Source organism: Peromyscus maniculatus, chromosome 8 (genome assembly GCF_049852395.1).
Source record: "Peromyscus maniculatus bairdii isolate BWxNUB_F1_BW_parent chromosome 8, HU_Pman_BW_mat_3.1, whole genome shotgun sequence".
Lineage (NCBI taxonomy): Eukaryota > Metazoa > Chordata > Mammalia > Rodentia > Cricetidae > Peromyscus > Peromyscus maniculatus.
Genome location: NC_134859.1, coordinates 59,142,459 through 59,159,206, shown reverse-complemented (window position 1 = coordinate 59,159,206; position 16,748 = coordinate 59,142,459). Strand labels below are relative to the sequence as shown.

At 52.3% G+C, this 16,748-nt stretch overlaps 1 protein-coding gene across 3 annotated transcripts in view; it reads right to left on the bottom strand.

Moving 5' to 3' along the window:
• Itgae (integrin subunit alpha E) overlaps positions 1–16,748 on the bottom strand; it is a 59,731-nt gene that overhangs the window by 30,895 nt on the left and 12,088 nt on the right. For 2 of the 3 annotated variants that reach the window (XM_076542856.1, XM_006992215.4), the window contains exons 3-15: positions 8,892–8,989; positions 8,051–8,118; positions 7,610–7,727; positions 7,256–7,399; positions 6,478–6,593; positions 5,474–5,625; positions 4,579–4,732; positions 3,964–4,114; positions 3,455–3,522; positions 2,621–2,756; positions 1,838–1,977; positions 1,390–1,530; positions 558–782 (exon numbers count right to left, since the gene is read on the bottom strand). In XM_076542856.1, the coding sequence (XP_076398971.1) occupies positions 558–782; positions 1,390–1,530; positions 1,838–1,977; positions 2,621–2,756; positions 3,455–3,522; positions 3,964–4,114; positions 4,579–4,732; positions 5,474–5,625; positions 6,478–6,593; positions 7,256–7,399; positions 7,610–7,727; positions 8,051–8,118; positions 8,892–8,989 (1,711 nt within the window). The remainder of the gene's footprint in view (positions 1–557; positions 783–1,389; positions 1,531–1,837; positions 1,978–2,620; positions 2,757–3,454; positions 3,523–3,963; positions 4,115–4,578; positions 4,733–5,473; positions 5,626–6,477; positions 6,594–7,255; positions 7,400–7,609; positions 7,728–8,050; positions 8,119–8,891; positions 8,990–16,748) is intronic. The other variant, XM_076542855.1, reaches the window with a different exon arrangement.

Below are 16,748 nucleotides of genomic sequence, written 5' to 3'. Positions count from 1 at the left end.
TACTCGGATGTGGTGGCTGACAGGCTATGCATCCCAGTGTGTATCAAGGTGCCGTGAGGCTATCCTGGGCATCTGGTGTGGAGGAGCAGGGGATGGGTACACAGGAGCATCATCAGTTTTCTGGAAGAAGGGGCTTGTGGACTGAGATGTGCCAGAATAAGAGGCCTGGGGACCAGCTTGGGGGAGGTGCTTAGGAGGCAGCTGGAGGAGGGGGGAGGGGAGGAGCCAGAACAAGGGGGCGCTGGATAAGACAAGAACCAGAAACAAAAGGAGATGTAGAGAGGAGGGAACCTGAAGTAGGTTGGTGGTCAGCAGTGGCAAAGGAGGAGGAGACACAGGCCAGGAAAGTAAACCAGGCCTCACCTTCTCCTTTCCTGGAGGGTTTGGAGGAGGCCTGGTCTGGAACCCTCCACCTACCCCTGGTGCCTTCACTGGCATTCTCTACCACCAGAGGCTAGCCCAGCGCTTAGGATGGAGGCTGACTCAGAGGCCGGCTCGTTCTGTCTGTGGGAGGCTTGAACCCCAGGGAAGAAGCAGGAAAGAGCCTGTGGAGTCACCTGGGAAGGGCTGGCACGGAGGCCATCTGAGTGTCCGTTGTAGATGTACACACTGCCATAGCTGGTCCCGTCACCTGCCACAAAGCCCTCCAGGGGGGCCCCAATGGCCACATCTGTGAATTTGTCTTGATTGATGTCCCCCACGGCTGCCATGGCAAAGCCGAAGCGGCTGTTGGGGAGCCCAGGGTGCCCACTCAGTGTGTATGCCAAGGAGAAGGAAGCATCCTGCAAAGTGAACCAAGAGCTCGGTCCCCAAGAAAGGTGTGCAGGGCAAGCATCCCAGGCCACCCGGAGGCCATTCTCCCTCCCTGTTTCCCACTCTCCAGCAGGAGTCTAAGGCTGAGAAAAGACAAGGGACCTGAGCCTGTAGTAAAGCGGGGTCTTCCTGTCTTGGAGTTCAGGACCTGGAGCCTGCCCCAAGTTCAGGACCTGCCTTCTCTCTTCTCACCCATTGCTATATTAGCAATAGGGAGGCCTAGGGTCCAGTGGCAGCTCTCCCACACCCAGCATCACTAGCTAGTTCACTGAACCCCAGACTCTGCATCGGTAATGTGAGAGTGCAAGCCACTCCCATAGTTACTGTGAGGAGCAAGGGAGACCAGGGCAAGAGTTCTGTCTACTGGACAACTACGACAGATGCTACCAAGAACCACCCAGGTAAGAAGCAGGGAGACAGCCATGCCCCCTGGCTGTCTAAAAGGGGACAGCTATGCCCCCTAAACACCCACTGTCACTGTCTGCTGTTGCCAAACAGATGTCAGGCCAGGGCTCATCCAACCTCTGCTACCTGAGCAGGTACAGCCTTGGCAAGCTCATGGGGCCCAACACTCACCTGCTCGTGCACATGGTACACATAGACCTTGCCTTCTTCTCCACGGATGTGATAAAATGGAGCAGCCACCAGCAGAAAATCCGTGGTTCCATCCATGTCAATATCCACAGGGCACAGCTCAGAGCCAAAGTAGGACCCCATCTACAGCCCAGAAGGAATTCAGCACTCCTGAGGATGGGGACACCCCCTTTCCACCCTCACCAGAGCTAGACCCACTGCTTATGGTCTCCCTGGAGCACCAAGTAGGGCTTTCAGATCCATCTGGTCTCTGGTATCACAGGAGATTAGGGGTGAGCAGCCGAGTCTCCACAGAGGGAGACCGTTGAGCAGATATGAGGGCCACTGAATTACACTCAAGCCTGGACCTTGCCCAGGGTGGGCCCATCCACCCATCTCCCCAGGGCCCCAGGGCTCCTACTGATGGAAAGGTGACTTCTCCAGGAGGTACCTGCTCTCCCTCCATCCGTCGCACAAAGGTGGATTCTCTGTCCTTCTGGAGCTCAAACACAGCCCCACGGAGCTTGTGCCGGGGAGCCCCTGCCACGTAGGAGAAGCCGTGGGCCTTGTGTAGCACTGCCACTGAATAACCTGGGGCCAGAGTGGCGTGACTGCAAACCATTGCTCCCCACCTCCAGTCTCTCCCTCCAACTCTATCCTCCAGCCACGTGTTCCCACTGACATGTCCCCATACGCACATGGTACACGGCACCCCTTCAGCACACGAGGGCTGTATGTGAGGATGAAGGGTGTGGGGGGTACCCCCTGCTGTTATTAACAGAGATGTCCCAATTCCCTCTTTTTCTGAGGCCCAAGGCCACCCTGTCTCCATCCCTAATTCTCAATCTCAGGATCTCTGAGGTCTGATCGCCTGATTGCATGTGACCCATGAGATTGACCATAGCTTGTCTCCTCCAGGAATCCTAATGTGCATACCAGCAAGCAGCCTCGGTGTCCCAGACTACATTGTCTCTGGGTCAATGTAGCTTCCAAGTGTCTTTTAGCCCCTCCCCCAGACTACAGACCTGCTCCAGGCCCCACCCTCACCCTATATTCATTTGCTAGCTTTCACTGCACTCTGGGCTCCGCCTTCCTTATCCAGGCCCCGCCCTCGACCCGCACCCAGCCTACAGCCTTCACCTTCACCCTCCTGCTATCCTCCAGAGGCCTCTCCTCCTAGCCACCACCAGTCCCCACCCTCACCCCATCTGCATCCATCAGACCCTGCCCTTACCGAGGTAGCTGTACTGCGCAGCCCCGGAGTCCTCGACTGTCTGGTTTAGGAAGCAGCCCCGACCACGCTGTGTGTCATAGAGCAGCGCACCCCCGGACCAGTTAAAGGCTCCCACAGTGCCAAGCAACACCTGTCCCTGCAGAGGACCCAGAGGGCATCAAATGAGTGGGGGTGACCCGGGGGCCAGCGAAGCAAGACTTCCTGGACAAAGAGGGCATTCGGTGGCCAGGAAGATGAGATGGCAAAGACGGGGTTTCTGCTCCATTTTCATGAGTCTGCTGAGTAGCCATAGCTCCAGAAGGCACCATGGGACCCAGATATTGGGCATTTTAAAAAGTACGATTGAGCATTATAGTACTCAGAAGTCCCCACTTTGTCCCCTGTGCTGTATGAAGGTGCTGTGCCTATCAGTGGACGAGGTCCCATTTGCACTGGGGTGACTGACTTCAGCTCTTACCTGCACAGAGGTCCCAGTTAGTGAGCATTCCATCTGTTGTCCCCTTCCTTCTTCCTTCTCTGCTTCCTCTCCTCCCACACAAACTACATGCTTTCCTGACACACCTTGGTGGGCTTGCCACCAAGGCCAAATCTCAGTGCTTACAGCTAAGAGAATGCCCCAATCCTTTTAGCACACGAAGTGACCTCCTACAATAAATCCACCGTCCTTTTGTCTATCTCAATGATCTAGATAGGGAAAGCTAGCAGATGGTCTCTCTGTTTCTAAAGTGGCTCCTCTAGATACACTCCCCACAGGGTAACTATGAGCCAGGAGTCCCTCATTGCCTGGTGGTGGCACATCTTGGGGACCCAGACTGTGCTGAGCGGGCCACAAACCTTGTCCAGGATCTGGGCGCTGAAGCCAGTCTGTGAGAGTTGGTATTGAAGGGCATCTCCAACTGTGCCTGGAAGCCAAAGAAGCTGGTGAGACACTCTGTGCCAACGGGCAGGGTGAGGCATGTCCAGGAACGGTCAGCCGGGCCCCCAAAGGGATGAGTATTTGGTGGACTGGTGCACTGGGCTGAGAGCAGAGATCTGGGTCGTGCTTAAGTAAGTACTGGCTGGCAAGGCCTGGGCAGTCCACGCTCCCTTCCTGGGCCTCAGCCTCCTCATCTGTAAGCTCCTGTTGGGACTATGTCCCAGTCTTCATTATTTTTCTACCACTGCTTCAGCAGGTTTTCATAGATTCAGGGAGGTGAGGACTGGGGATGCCATTGCCATTTTAGAGATTAATAGCTGTGGCTCAGGGAGGTGGTCAGGGTCAGGGGGAGTTGGTCTGGGGGAGGATGTCCTGCCGAATGCTAAGTAAGGGAGGGGGCTCTCACAAAGCCTGTGGGAGCCCTCACCTTCCATATGGATGATGCTCTGCTGCAGCTTGCTCAGCAACCCGTCCAGAGCCGTGTAGTTGGTCACCTTGAAAGTGTGGTTCTTTTTAGGGTCCGAGGCAATCAGCTTCAGTTCTCTGTCAGTCTTAACCTTCTCAAATGCATTGCCTACCTGTACAGAGGCCCCAGTCCGTGAGAGATCCATCACCATCTCCTCCCTTCTTCCTTCCTTCCCTGCCCACTGTCCCTTCACCCCCAACAAAGCTCCACTTTGGGCAGTGTGTTCCTGATGCGTCCTCATGCAGGCCAAGCCCTCTGCCTACTGAGCCTGACGACCCTCCCCTGTGCATAAGGCCAGCTAGCTGTTCGTGTTAGCAGCCAGGACTCAGCTCAGCACCGTCTCTACGAACATTTGTACAGGCTTTCCCCATCCTGCTCAGCCAGTGAGCCACGCCCACCTCAGGATGAGCCTTCCATAGGACCCAATAAGGAGGGGGGAATGTAGGACCAGGTGGTCAGGAGAAGAGGTGTGTCTGTGAACAGAGAGGGTTTGGATATACTGCTTCCAAAAGTCTCCATCAGGCTCATCCAGAGCTATCCAGAGCCAGGGGTTGCCTCCTAGCTCTTGGCTCTTACCCCAATGGCAAAGCGCTCAACTCCCTGCATTTTGGGGGAGTTGATGACAGTTGTAAGGTTGAGAGGGTCCTCAAATATGTCACCGTCAGTGATCACCACCATGATCTTCGATGCTTTCTTTCTGGAGCCACGGCTTGGAATGAAGATGTTGTCTCTTAACAGAGAAAGAATAAAGACAATCTTTCAAAGGGGTGTCTGGGCTCTGGGCAAGCTTTTACCTGCCTGAACTGGAGAATTAAAGAGCCCTCCAGATGGGGAATAAAGGACTAGAAAAGGGTAGGTTTGGCCCTTATTTCACACAGCAAGGCATAAGCCACATGGATGCTGCCCCTTTTTATGTGTACACAGTATGGAATTTTAAGTTAAAAGAGCAGGCAATATTTTTTTTCTTTTTTTTTTCCTTCACAGCAAGCCACAGAGTAACAAATATTTTTTATTTTATGGTTATTTCACTTTTATAAAAATTTGTACTTTTGGGTTTTTTTGTTTGGTTTGGGTTTTTCATTTTTTGTTTTTGTTTGTTTGTTTGGTTTTTGTTTGTTTTTTTGAGACAGGGTTTCCCCTGGCTATCCTGGAACTGGCTCTGTAGGTCAGCTAGCCTCAAACTCACTTTTGGGGTTTTGAGGCACATCTGTCCAGCCTCCTGAGTGCTGGCATTACAGACATGCATCATCAATGCCTGGTTTCTATGGTACATGTGCACCATGCATTATCATAAATATTGTATATATTTTAGCTCTTTAATCCTCACAAAATCCTAAGAAGCAAAGATTTGCATTGTCTTCACGTTCTAAGTGACAGCACTTCTCAGCATCCTAACCTCTTCCTCCCACAGTTACACCCAGCCACTCCTCTAGACACCATGCCACAGAACTCCAGCAGGCACCCCACTCACAGGACGTGCTGCATGGCTGAGGCAGTCTTAGTGACATTCTTCACTTGAACGATGCTCTGAACTCTGTCAAGGGAGGCCATAACGTCCCGGCTGTCTTGAAGATCAAACTCAGTCTGGATCACAGTCCCGTACTGCACCAGGGCAAAGCTGCACTGGAGAACAAAGTGAGATGGAGGGGGTCATCAGACTGTACTACAGACACCCCTGTCCCAACGGGGCTTCTCTTGGAAATGCAGGAAGAAGCCAATCCTCTACTCTGTTAACCCTGACAGAAGGAGCTGCTAATGCAAGGGAATCTCTGGTCAGGCACAGTCAAAGGAGAGTGATTTCTCCCTGAATCCACATCCCCATGACAACCCCTCTATATTGACTACAGGATCTGCCATGTAGCTTTCTTAATGTCCAGTGGAACATTAGCAAATGCATGTATTGGGGCATTGGTGCATGAAAAGGTTGGGCTGAGCTGGGCGGTGGTGGCGCATGCCTTTAATCCCAGCACTTGGGAGGCAGAGCCAGGCAGATCTCTGTAAGTTCAAGGCCAGTCTGGTCTATAGAGTGAAATCCAGGACAGGCACCAAAACTACAAGGAGAAACCCTGTCTCAAAAAAAAAAAAAAAAAGAAAGAAAGAAAGAAAAGAAAGAAAGAAAGAAAGAAAGAAAGAAAGAAAGAAAGAAAGAAAGAAAGAAAAGAAAAGAAAAGAAAAGAAAAGAAAAGAAAAGAAAAGAAAAGAAAAGAAAAGAAAAGAAAAGGTTGGGCTGGCCTTCTGGAGATTCACAACTGGCACAAATGAGTAGGGCCATCTCAGGCCACCCATCCCCAGTCAAGCAAGCAGATGCTTATGGCTTCATGGTAGCTCCAGGCAAAACTGACAGAAGCGTCATCCAGCTGAGTTCAGCTCAAACACCTGCAGAGCTGTGAGCAAATGGAGGGTGGTTGTTCGGAAGCCGTTCCGTAGACATAGACAGTGACAGGTGATGAGAGCTCAGCCCCCGAGGGAGCCCACCTCAAAACACTTCTCATAGAAGTTCCTCATCATGTTGGAGATGAAATCTTTGGCCCTCTGGAAGTCTTCCGGTTCAATGCTTCCCGAGCCATCCAGAACAATAGCAATCTCGGTGCCTGGTGAAGGTAAAGGGGCAGGTCGGGTATGAGATTCTGGCCAGGAGGAAGGCCAACATGTTCTGCCCTGTAAGACACCCACCCACCCCCACCCCCACATACACAAAATACTCAGTCCCTAGGGTTCAGTTCAGGGAAGAAGCCGGGAAGCTCCTGAACATGGGGGTTCCTTCCTTAAAGACAAAGAGAGATCCAGACCCTGGCTCTGACTACTGTGGGACTCACTCCCATTTGGGAGGCCTCAGTTTCCCCACCTCTAAGATGAGCAGGGCCAGGGAGATGGCTCAGCTGGTAAAGGAGCTTGCTGCCAAGCCCGAGGACCTGAGTTTGATCCCTGAGACTTGCATGGTAAAGGGAGAGAACCGACTTCTGCAAGTTGTCCTCTAACCTCCAAATGTGTGCTGTGATGCCGGTGTGTGTTTGATGTGTGAGCACCCCCCTGCCCATGCACAATGAACAAACATGCAAACAAATAAATGGTTAAAAAAAAAAAAAAGGAGGAGACGGAGCTGGGACTTGCCATACCTATAGGACCTAGCCACTGTTCCCCATCTTCAGGACCTATCTACTGTCTCCCATCTCCTAGATCTGAACACATCTTGATCCCAGAGGCTGTTAGCCTGGGGGTTCATTATGGAGGCACCTGATCTGCCTCTTCTCACCAGCTTCCTCCTCTTCATCCTCCTCCTCTTCTTCCTCTACCGCTGCCCGGGGTCCTCTGGCTAGTTTCTTCTCCTCCCCCATGCTGCCTCCTTTGTTTCTGTAGTCGCCAGGGTCCACATGGGTGTCTGGATCCAGGAGTCTTTCTTTAAGAACACACAGAGAAGACAGAGAGTCAAATGAAACCTCCACGCACCGGGATTGCCCCCAAGGCATCCTTAGCTCTGTCCTGACAAGGACCCTGAGCCTGCTTGTCCCTTGCTGGGTCTCAGTGTCTGGCTGCCTCTGCTGTGAGCTAGTGTTTCTTCCTGGATCCCTTTATGGCTACCCATGGCCAGAGAATCTCCATTCCTTACTGAGGTCAGAGAAGTTGGCTCGGGCCCGGAGGTCCAAGCTGGGACTCAGTAGACTGCAGGCACCTGTGAGCTCGGAGTTAAGACTGCTGAGCTGCCGGGCCTGTACCTGAATGCAAACCTGGGAAAAGGCAAAAAGAAGGAGCAGGCAGGCCGAGTCAGTCCCATATTCCCTAGTCACAGTCACTGTCACCCCCCATTCCAGAACGCAGTGGTTGAACTAGACAGAGGACATTGGAACCGCTGCCTCCCTCCTCAGGGTCAGGAGTCAGTTGCTAGGGTCAAAAAATGCAGTCCGTGGGCGCTGGGTCAGACTTGGCATCTGTGTAGATGGCCAAACCACAGATAGGTGGCATCATAGCAACATGATTGACAACCACCATCACCCACAGGGGCCAACACCAGCCTCCCCGAGGCCCTTGGTCCTCCTGCCTGTGTACTCACCAAAACACCATGGTGGTTCCGGGCCACTGTCACGCCCTGGTACTTGCCCTTCGGCTTATAGATGTGTTCTGAAACAGTTTAGGTAGGGAAGGAGGAAGGGATTCTGGGAGGTCAGGCAAAGGTCAGGGGCACAGGGCTGCTGATGTCAGCAGCCTCTAGACATTGGGGTTGAGGGCTCCACAGACCAGAGTAGGTTGGGCATGCCAGGATACGGTCCCTGTCCAGCCCCATTTACCATCCCAGCAAAGACCCCGGTGCCCAGCCTTGATATCAGGGATGGGGATTCAGAAATGACTGCCACCTGGGGCTTCTCAAGGGGCTCCTGGTGTGTGTGTGTGTGTGTGTGTGTGTGTGTGTGTGTGTGTGTGTGTGTGTGTGTGTGTTGGGGGCAGTAGGCCGGAGGCGCCTGTGAGCTCTGAGTTAAGGCTGTGGGACTGACTGCTGGACCTGGACCTGAACGTATATATGGGGAGAGGGGTCCAGGAAGATTCCCAAAGTCAGCCTCAAGCCTCAGCACCTATGCATGCCCATCTACATGTGGACACACACGGAGACACATAAAAACATGAGTGTATTACTTAACAGAGTGCCAGGCACGTCATGACAGTCTGGGTGTTGGCTCCAGATCCGTCATTAGGACTGGTATCAGGGGAGGCAGGCTGGGCTGTGGGTGGGTGGTATGGGCCTGGGCATTGGGGGGAGAAGCTCACCGTGGGGCTGGAGGCCAGGGGTGGTAGGGCTAGATCAAGCAGGACTGGAATTGGAATGGTTTGGGCTGAGCTATGCGAGATTCCCAGGGAGGTGTCCTGAGGAGCATGCCAGGGAGGTGGGGTTGGCTTACCCACTGGACGGCAATCCAGGTCACCTGGAGTGTTGGATATGGCACATCGATGCAGGGGTGCTGACGTATTCTTGGTGCTGTGTCTGGCGACCAGGAGGCTGAGTGGGAGGGCAGACAGCAAAGACAGGCTGGCTGAGGGCTCCTTTCCCCTCCCTGCCTGCTCAGGTCCTGTCTTCCTGTTCCTCCTATTCAGGAGGAGGCCCAGACCTGAGAAAGACAGGCGGCTGTCTAGCCCAGGCCTCCAGACTCGGCATTACGGAGAAGTCACTTACTCAGCCTCTAGTTCTACAGGGCTCCAGGCAGGAAAATGGTTCAATGTAACCCCCGACTGCCTGTGACCCCCGACTGCCTGTAACCCCCGACGACGTCTGCCTACCACACACCCTGATAGAGTTTGGAGCACATCTGATGGTCAGAAGAGATTGCTGTCCTGTGGGATGGAGTGAGGGAACCAGGAAGTCACTTGTCACACTGCGGGTCCCTTGAGGGGCAAAGCTGGCTGCAGTATTTGACCCACCTGGCCTCAGTGTTTTCCTGACTAAGAACTAGTGTTTGGGGGACCTCATGAAGACAGCCTGTTGCAAACCTCTTGTCCCCCAACCCAAGTCCAAGCAGATGGCAGAGGGGACAGTGTCCACTTAAACAGTCTCACTGTCCACATTGCTGGGTGGGCCTGGGGCTTGGCTGGCCCGAGACAGAGGGTGAGTGAGCACTTCTCACTGGGGTTGGAAACCATGGTAGGGAAGGGGATCTGAAGATTACCCTGGTAGTCGTGAACCAAGTCCAGGGACTCCGTGGTGGTGACAGGAAGCTCTGGAGGGCTTTGTAAAGGGGAAGCACATGATTAGTCTGTGCTTTGAAGAGGTCACGATGTGGCTGTGGTGGGCTGGAGGAGAAGTCAGCACAGAGGGAGGGACAGACCTGGGCTGCTGTTTCTACTTCCTCAGCTCTCTCAGCTCTTACCACTAGACACTTTTTTTTTTTTTTTTTTTTTTTTTTTTTTTTTTTTTTAGACAGGGTCACTCTGTGTAGCCCTGGCTATCCTGGAACTCACTCTGTAGACCAGGCTAGCCTCAAACATAGAGACCCGCCTGCGTCTGCCCCCCTGAGGGCTAGGACTGAAGCGGTCCACCGCCACGCCCCGCTTAGAAGAAGGACCAGGCATCTTGGTTTTTCCTTGGTGGTGTTGCTGAGGATTGAACCCAGGGCCTTGTGCATGCCAGGCAAGTGCTCTGCCACTGACCCACTCCCCAGCCCTTCCTTGTCTTTTTTTTTTAAACCCCTCATCACAGCCCATAGCCAAGGCAGGATCTGACCCCATCTCTACCTCTCCGACCCGCCCCGCTCCCCCAGAGAAAGACCTGGCCTTTATCAAACTTTAGGTCCTGGTCCCTTCTTGCCTCCGGCCCTCTGGCTGGGCTGTCCTTTCTGCCTGGAACCCTGGAACTCCCTAAAGTGGTTCATTCCCATCCCTGTGCCCTGCTTAATCGTCACCCACTCCTACTGCTTTCTCTAGGTAGCCGCACCCCACACTCTAGAAGCACGGCTTCTCGTGATTTCCTGCTCAGAACCACCAGAGAGCAGCTTGCCTCCTTATTTCCCTACTCATCATCTGTCTCGTCCCCTACGCGAGCTCCCCAACAGTCTTGTCTACCTTGTCCATCACGCAGTTCCCGAGGCCTAGAACACGCCTTGCACAGTGTAGGGGTTCAGTAGACATTTGTCAAATGACTTACATGACACAGTACAGGCAATAGCTGAGGGGTTGATCTGAAGGGTCGGACAGAAGGTATCAGACCAAGGTGTGCCTGAGTCTCCGAATCAGGTCACTGCTCGATAATTCCGCCTCTCTCCCCAGGCCGTCCTGGCCCCTGTACCTTTCCCCCTGCTCCCAGTGGTAGGTGTGTTCTGTTCACAACTGTGTTTCCTCTCAGACCACCTGGAACAGCACGGCTGTCCCCCATCTTCAGCCCTCCATCTGTGGTGCCTTTTACACCCTTCTCCTGCAGAACAACCTTCCCAGGCACCAGCTCCACGGGAACCTTCCCAAAGGCGGACACAACCCGACCCCCTTCAAGCCTCCAATAGCCCCTAACTCCTAGGTACCCACTCCCATATCCAGCCTTCTTCCCACCTTGGCTACAAGCTCGCGAGAGACCACACGCACAGCTATGCGGGCCGTATACCGCACATCCCCAAGATGGCCAGGCACATTTCAAGTGTGCGATTCTGTGGCCTGAGGCCCGGTCTGTGCTGCTCCCACCCCTTTTACGGCTGGCGGCCTCCAGGTTTGCTGACTCAGTGGTTAGCCAACCAGCTAAACACAGACTGACCAGCTGTGACCGAGGACCAGCCGTCTACTGACAGCCCCAGGTTCCCTGTTTCACTCTGGACTGGCGGTAGCCTCAGGACTTCTAATCCAGCTCCTGCCTTCTCTCAGATCTAATGGTCTGTCTTCCCAGAGGCACCCCCAAATCCTGGGGGGGGGCCGGGGGGCGAGGGGGGACGCGGGGGGGGAGGGCGCGGGGGGAGGGGGCACGGGGGGGGGGGAACCTGCTGACATCCCACTCCCAACCTCCTGCAGCAGGTCACAGACGAGGATACTGGCAGTCTACTTAGTCCGCCATGTTTTAGAAAGTACAAGAAAGTTAAGAGGGACATGTTACCCTCCCCGTGGGGATGGGAGTGGAGAGCGGCCTGTTCCTCTCTCTACAGCAAGCTGGGCCAGTCAACTGCTCATTTCCTGCCCCCTGCAGCAGGCCCAGAAACCCAGAATTGTCTCCACCACATCCTCCTGCTGACATGACAGACCTCCTTGCCCCGCTCTGCCTTAGCAGGTGTTCAGGGAGGTGTTCATGAACCCCACTAGGACCCCAATCTCTTGCCAACTCCCAGCACTCTAGGCATTGGGGGCTTTAAATGCAAATACTCCCTTCTCATGCAGCTTGGCCCCTGGGTCTCTAAGGAAGGGGGAATTAAGTCTGTGAGCCTGGGATTCACCACTACCTGCTGGGGTAGTGGTGGAAGGTGGTGGTGGTGGGTGGAGATGGTCACAGATAACTTGACTGGAAATCATCTAGGTAGTGCGAACAGTTTGGAAAACAAAATGCAAGGTCAACCTCCCTCTGTAGGCCTGATGAAATGAATACACCCGTCTGCAGAGTTGACAAATTGCCCACCCGCTCACCATCAGTTCTGTGCACGCCATGCAAGACGCCAGCCTCAGACAGCACGGCTAACGGCGCTGGAGGACCCAATGCTGTTGGAGGGTTGCTGGGTGGAGTGGGTTCTGCTTGTCTCATTTCACGTCCAGTTAAAAACCAGGCAGAACTAACCGACAGACGCAAAGGTGGCAGGCCAGTGACCGTCCACGGGGAGGTGTCTGGTGCAGAACACAGGGCTCCCAGGAGACTCTCCTGGTGCTCTTTGTTGTTGTTTTGGCTTTTTTAGACATGGTCTCTTTGTATAGCCCCGGCTGTCCTGGTACTCACTATGTAGCCCAGGCTGGCCTCAAACCTGCCTCTGCCTCCCGAGTGTCGGGATTAAAGGCATGTGCTGCCATACCTGGCTGCCCTCGTGTTTTTTTTATCCAGATGCTGCTTATACAGATGGCTTGTTTTAATAATGTACTTTGAGCCTGGCGGTGGTGGCACACGCCTTTAATGCCAGCACTCAGGAGGCAGAGCCAGGAGGATCTCTGTGAGTTTGAAGCCAGCCTGGGCTACAGAGTGAGTTCCAGGAAAGGCGCAAAGCTACACAGAGAAACCCTGTCTCAAAAAAACAAAAAATAAAAAGTACATTGAGCTGTACATTGACATGTGTGAGCTTTCATATGTGAGTTGTGTCAATACAAAATTACCAAAAAAAAAAAAAAAAAAAGAAAGCCCAAAACCAATAAGTGTCAATTTATTTATTTATTTTGAGACAGAATCTCACCACACAATTCTAGCTGGCCTGGAACTTGCTATGTAGGCCAGGGTGGCCTTGAACTCACAGAGATCTGCCTGCCTCTAACTCCCAAGTGCTGAGATTAAAGGCATCTGCCACCACACCTGGCCCAAACATCAACTTCCAATTCATCTTCCTAAAGCCAAAATCTTTTGTTCTCACTGTTCCTGCCTCCAACCTTTCTAGCTCTTCTAGACCCTCCATGCGATAGTGACAAGGTACTGCCCAGTCTCAGCCACTGAGCATTTCCCTTGCTCAGGGTAGCCCCCAGGCTGTTAGCCGAGCTCTTCCCTGTGCCTGGACTCTTTTCTCTCAACCCTGTTGTGCTAACTGTGATCACACACACACACACACACACACACACACACACACACACACACACACACACACACACGTGATACAGACACAGAAGATGACCTTCGTTCAAGTTCCCGAGGCCCCGAGGCTCCCACCAAAGCTGCTGGCCTTGTCATTGTGAGACTTGTCTGCATCCTTCACGAGCCCATCAGCTCGTCAAGGACAGGAGCCACATCTCACTCTCTTTTGGGGGAATGTGGGAGACAGGGTCTCACTATGTAGCCCTAGAGGGCCTGGAATTCACTCTGTAGACCAGGGTGGCTTCAAACTCCCAGAGCTCTGCCTGTCTCTGCCTGAGTGCTGGGATTCAAAAGTGTGCCACCACCCTGACTCCCTCTCTGTTTTAACCCACAAATTTTGTCTGGCATCAAATAGATGCTGTATAAATGTTTGTTGGATAAATGAAATGCACCTGCCCTCCCCACTTAAGTCTACTGAGGAACACCACTCCACCAACAGAGATCTTAGGACTTACAAGCCATTCATGCCAATAGACACCTGCTGTTTTGGACTTGAATATTGATATTTCAGTTAAGAGTGCATGGTTGGAGCCGGGCGGTGGTGGCGCACGCCTTTAATCCCAGCACTCGGGAGGCAGAGCCAGGCGGATCTCCGTGAGTTCGAGGCCAGCCTGGGCTACCAAGTGAGCTCCAGGAAAGGCGCAAAGCTACGCAGAGAAACCCTGTCTCGAAAAACCAAAAAAAAAAAAAAAAAAAAAAAAAAGAGTGCATGGCCGTAAGCAACGGAAATCTATCACTGACAATATAAACAATTATATTAAATCCTTTCACTGTAGCAATGAGAAACCTAGGGTTGACAAAGGGGTCTGAGCCTGCTTTGTGAGTGTGGCCAGGGCAACGTCCAAGGCTGAGGGGGCTGTTGCACTAACTGCTAATCTTCATGCACTCCCTGCTAGGCAGAACAGTTCTGCTCAGCCAGGAGCTCTTGCCTGGCTCTGTTTAAAGCCCTGCTGCAACCCTGGGCTCACAAATAGGTGTAAAGAAAACTCCCAGGCTGGGGGTGGAGTTCCGTGGCAGAGAGCTTGCCTAGCACTTGTGAGATTCCTCCAAATTACTTTTTAAAAGATGTATTTATTATTTACTTGTTTATTTGTGTGGTGTGGTGTGTGTGTGCGCGAGTGTGTGCGTGCATGCATGCATGCATGCGTACGTGTGTGTGTGTGTGTGTGTGTGTGTGTGTGTGTGCGCGCGCGCGCGTGTGTACGCAAGCACTTGTGAATCACCTCAGAAACCAAAAGAGGATATTGGTTCCCCTAGGACCTGAAGTTACAGGAGGTGGTGAGTCACCTGACATGGGGGCTGGGAATTAAACTAGAGTCAATTAAACTACAGAGAATTAAACACTCTTAATGACTGAGCCACCTCTCCAGCTCCCCATCCCCCGCTTTTGCTCTTAAAAAAAAAAAAAAAAAAAAAAAAAAAAAACAGACTGGCAAGATAAAGGCACCTACCGCCATGCCTATGACCTGAGTCCTATCCCCAGGACGCCCACGATGGACAGAGAGAACAGACTCTGGCAAGCTGTCCTTTGACCTCTACACACATGTGGTGGCACGTGCTCCCCCACAAAATAAAACACATAAATAAAATATAATAAAAAAATAAATAAATCCTTGATTATGGAGAAGAAGCAAAGCAGATGAGGCTGAATATAGAGAGCAGGACCCGAGGCTGGGCTTGAGCCTGGCTCTGTGGTAGAGCAAGCAGAGAAACAAGCCCTATGACCTTTGTGGGGAAAAGTGGCGGAAGGCTGGGCTTGGTGGCACACACCTATCCCAACACTCAGAAGACAGATGCAGCAGGATCTCTTTGAGATTGAGGCTAGCCTGATCTACACAGAGAGCTACAGGACAGCTAGGACTACATAGAGAGACTGTGTCTAAAAAAAAAGGTAGAGGCTAACCAAGGTGGTACACACCTATAATCCCAGAACAGTAGAGTTGGGAGTCTGAGGCTAGCCTGAGCTATGTGAGACTTTGTTTCAAAGCTCCCTCCCCCCAAAAAAGGGGTGTGCTGTGGTATAATGCTCTTGTACACTGAAAAGATCTGTCACTCGAACTGGCTTAATAAAACGCTGATTGGCTAGTAGCCAGGTGGGAAGTATAGGCAGAGTGACCAGACTAGAATTCTGGGAAGAGGAAGGGTGGAGACAGGAGTTGCCAGCTAGACGCAGAGGAAGTGAGATGTGAATGTCGCATTGAGAAAATGTACCAAGCCACGTGGCTAAAGATAGATAAGAATTATGGGTTAATTTAAGTGTAAGAGCTAGTTAGTAATAAGCCTGAGCTACCAGCTGAGCATTTATAAGTAACATTAAGCCTCGGAGTCAATTATTTAAGAAGTGACTGCATGTATTTGGGAACAGGCAGGTGGGAGAGAAACTTCTGCCTACAAGGGTGGAAGGGGTAGGGTGGGAGGAAGAATGACTACTTTAGCCAGGGCGGTGGTGGAGCACGCCTTTAATCCCAGCACTCAGGAGGCAGAGGCAGGCAGATCTCTGTGAGTTTGAGGCCAGTTGGTCTACAGATCGAGATCCAGGAAAGGTGCAAAGCTACACAGAGAAACCCTGTCTCGAAAAACAAAAACAAAAACAAAAACAAAAACAAACAAACAAACAAACAAACAAACAAACAAAAAATCTCAACTATAAAAGCTACTCTAGTAAAAACAGGAAATCGAATTGGGTCACCACAGATAGGACTGTACATACAGAGTTTCTCCTCTGTCCAGATCTGCCCCTGCCTCAGTGCTCTGCATGACCCCTATCTGTAGAAGGCATATTTGACCTGTTATGTCCCTGACCAACATGGATCTACCTGAACTCAAAGGGACTGGGGTGCGGGAGGCGGTGGGTGATGGGTGTCTGTCTGCTCTGCTGACTGCTCCATTCCCAGGGCCTAGCACACAGCAGAGCTTAGCACGCCGAAGGAGCTCCATCAGTATTTGGAATGAATGATAACCTGCCTTCTCTTCTCACATTTCCAGGCTGGACACAATGCTAGTTTCACTGATTTGACCTGCTTTCGATTTCATACAGTCACACCTTATTTAATTCTTCTGGTCTTTAACGTTACAAGCACCGTCACGGTCAATGTCTTCACGTCAGGGCTAGGAGCAAAGCTCAGTAGTAGTGGCTTAGCATTCCTGAAGCCTTGCATTCAATTCTCAACAACACACACACACACACACACACACACACACACACACACACACACACCCCAACATACTGACTATATGCCTGGGGCAGGGTTCCCAGGGTAGAGTGTAGACTTTGAATTCATAAGATCCTGGGTTGAATTCCAAGCAGCACATTTGTTTTTTCTTTTGCGTGGGCCTGTATGTCTCTCCAGAGCTGATACCTGGGATGGAACTGCTGAGCCAAAGGCCACTGTGCATCCTCGGCCCACCAGAGATGACCATGCTGTTCTCCAAAGCAACAGTGCCAACCCACTCCTACACATTCCTGTCTCCTCACATCCTCACCAGCACAGCGCTCTCAGATCTGACAGTTCTTGCTCAGCCAGGGGTGGAT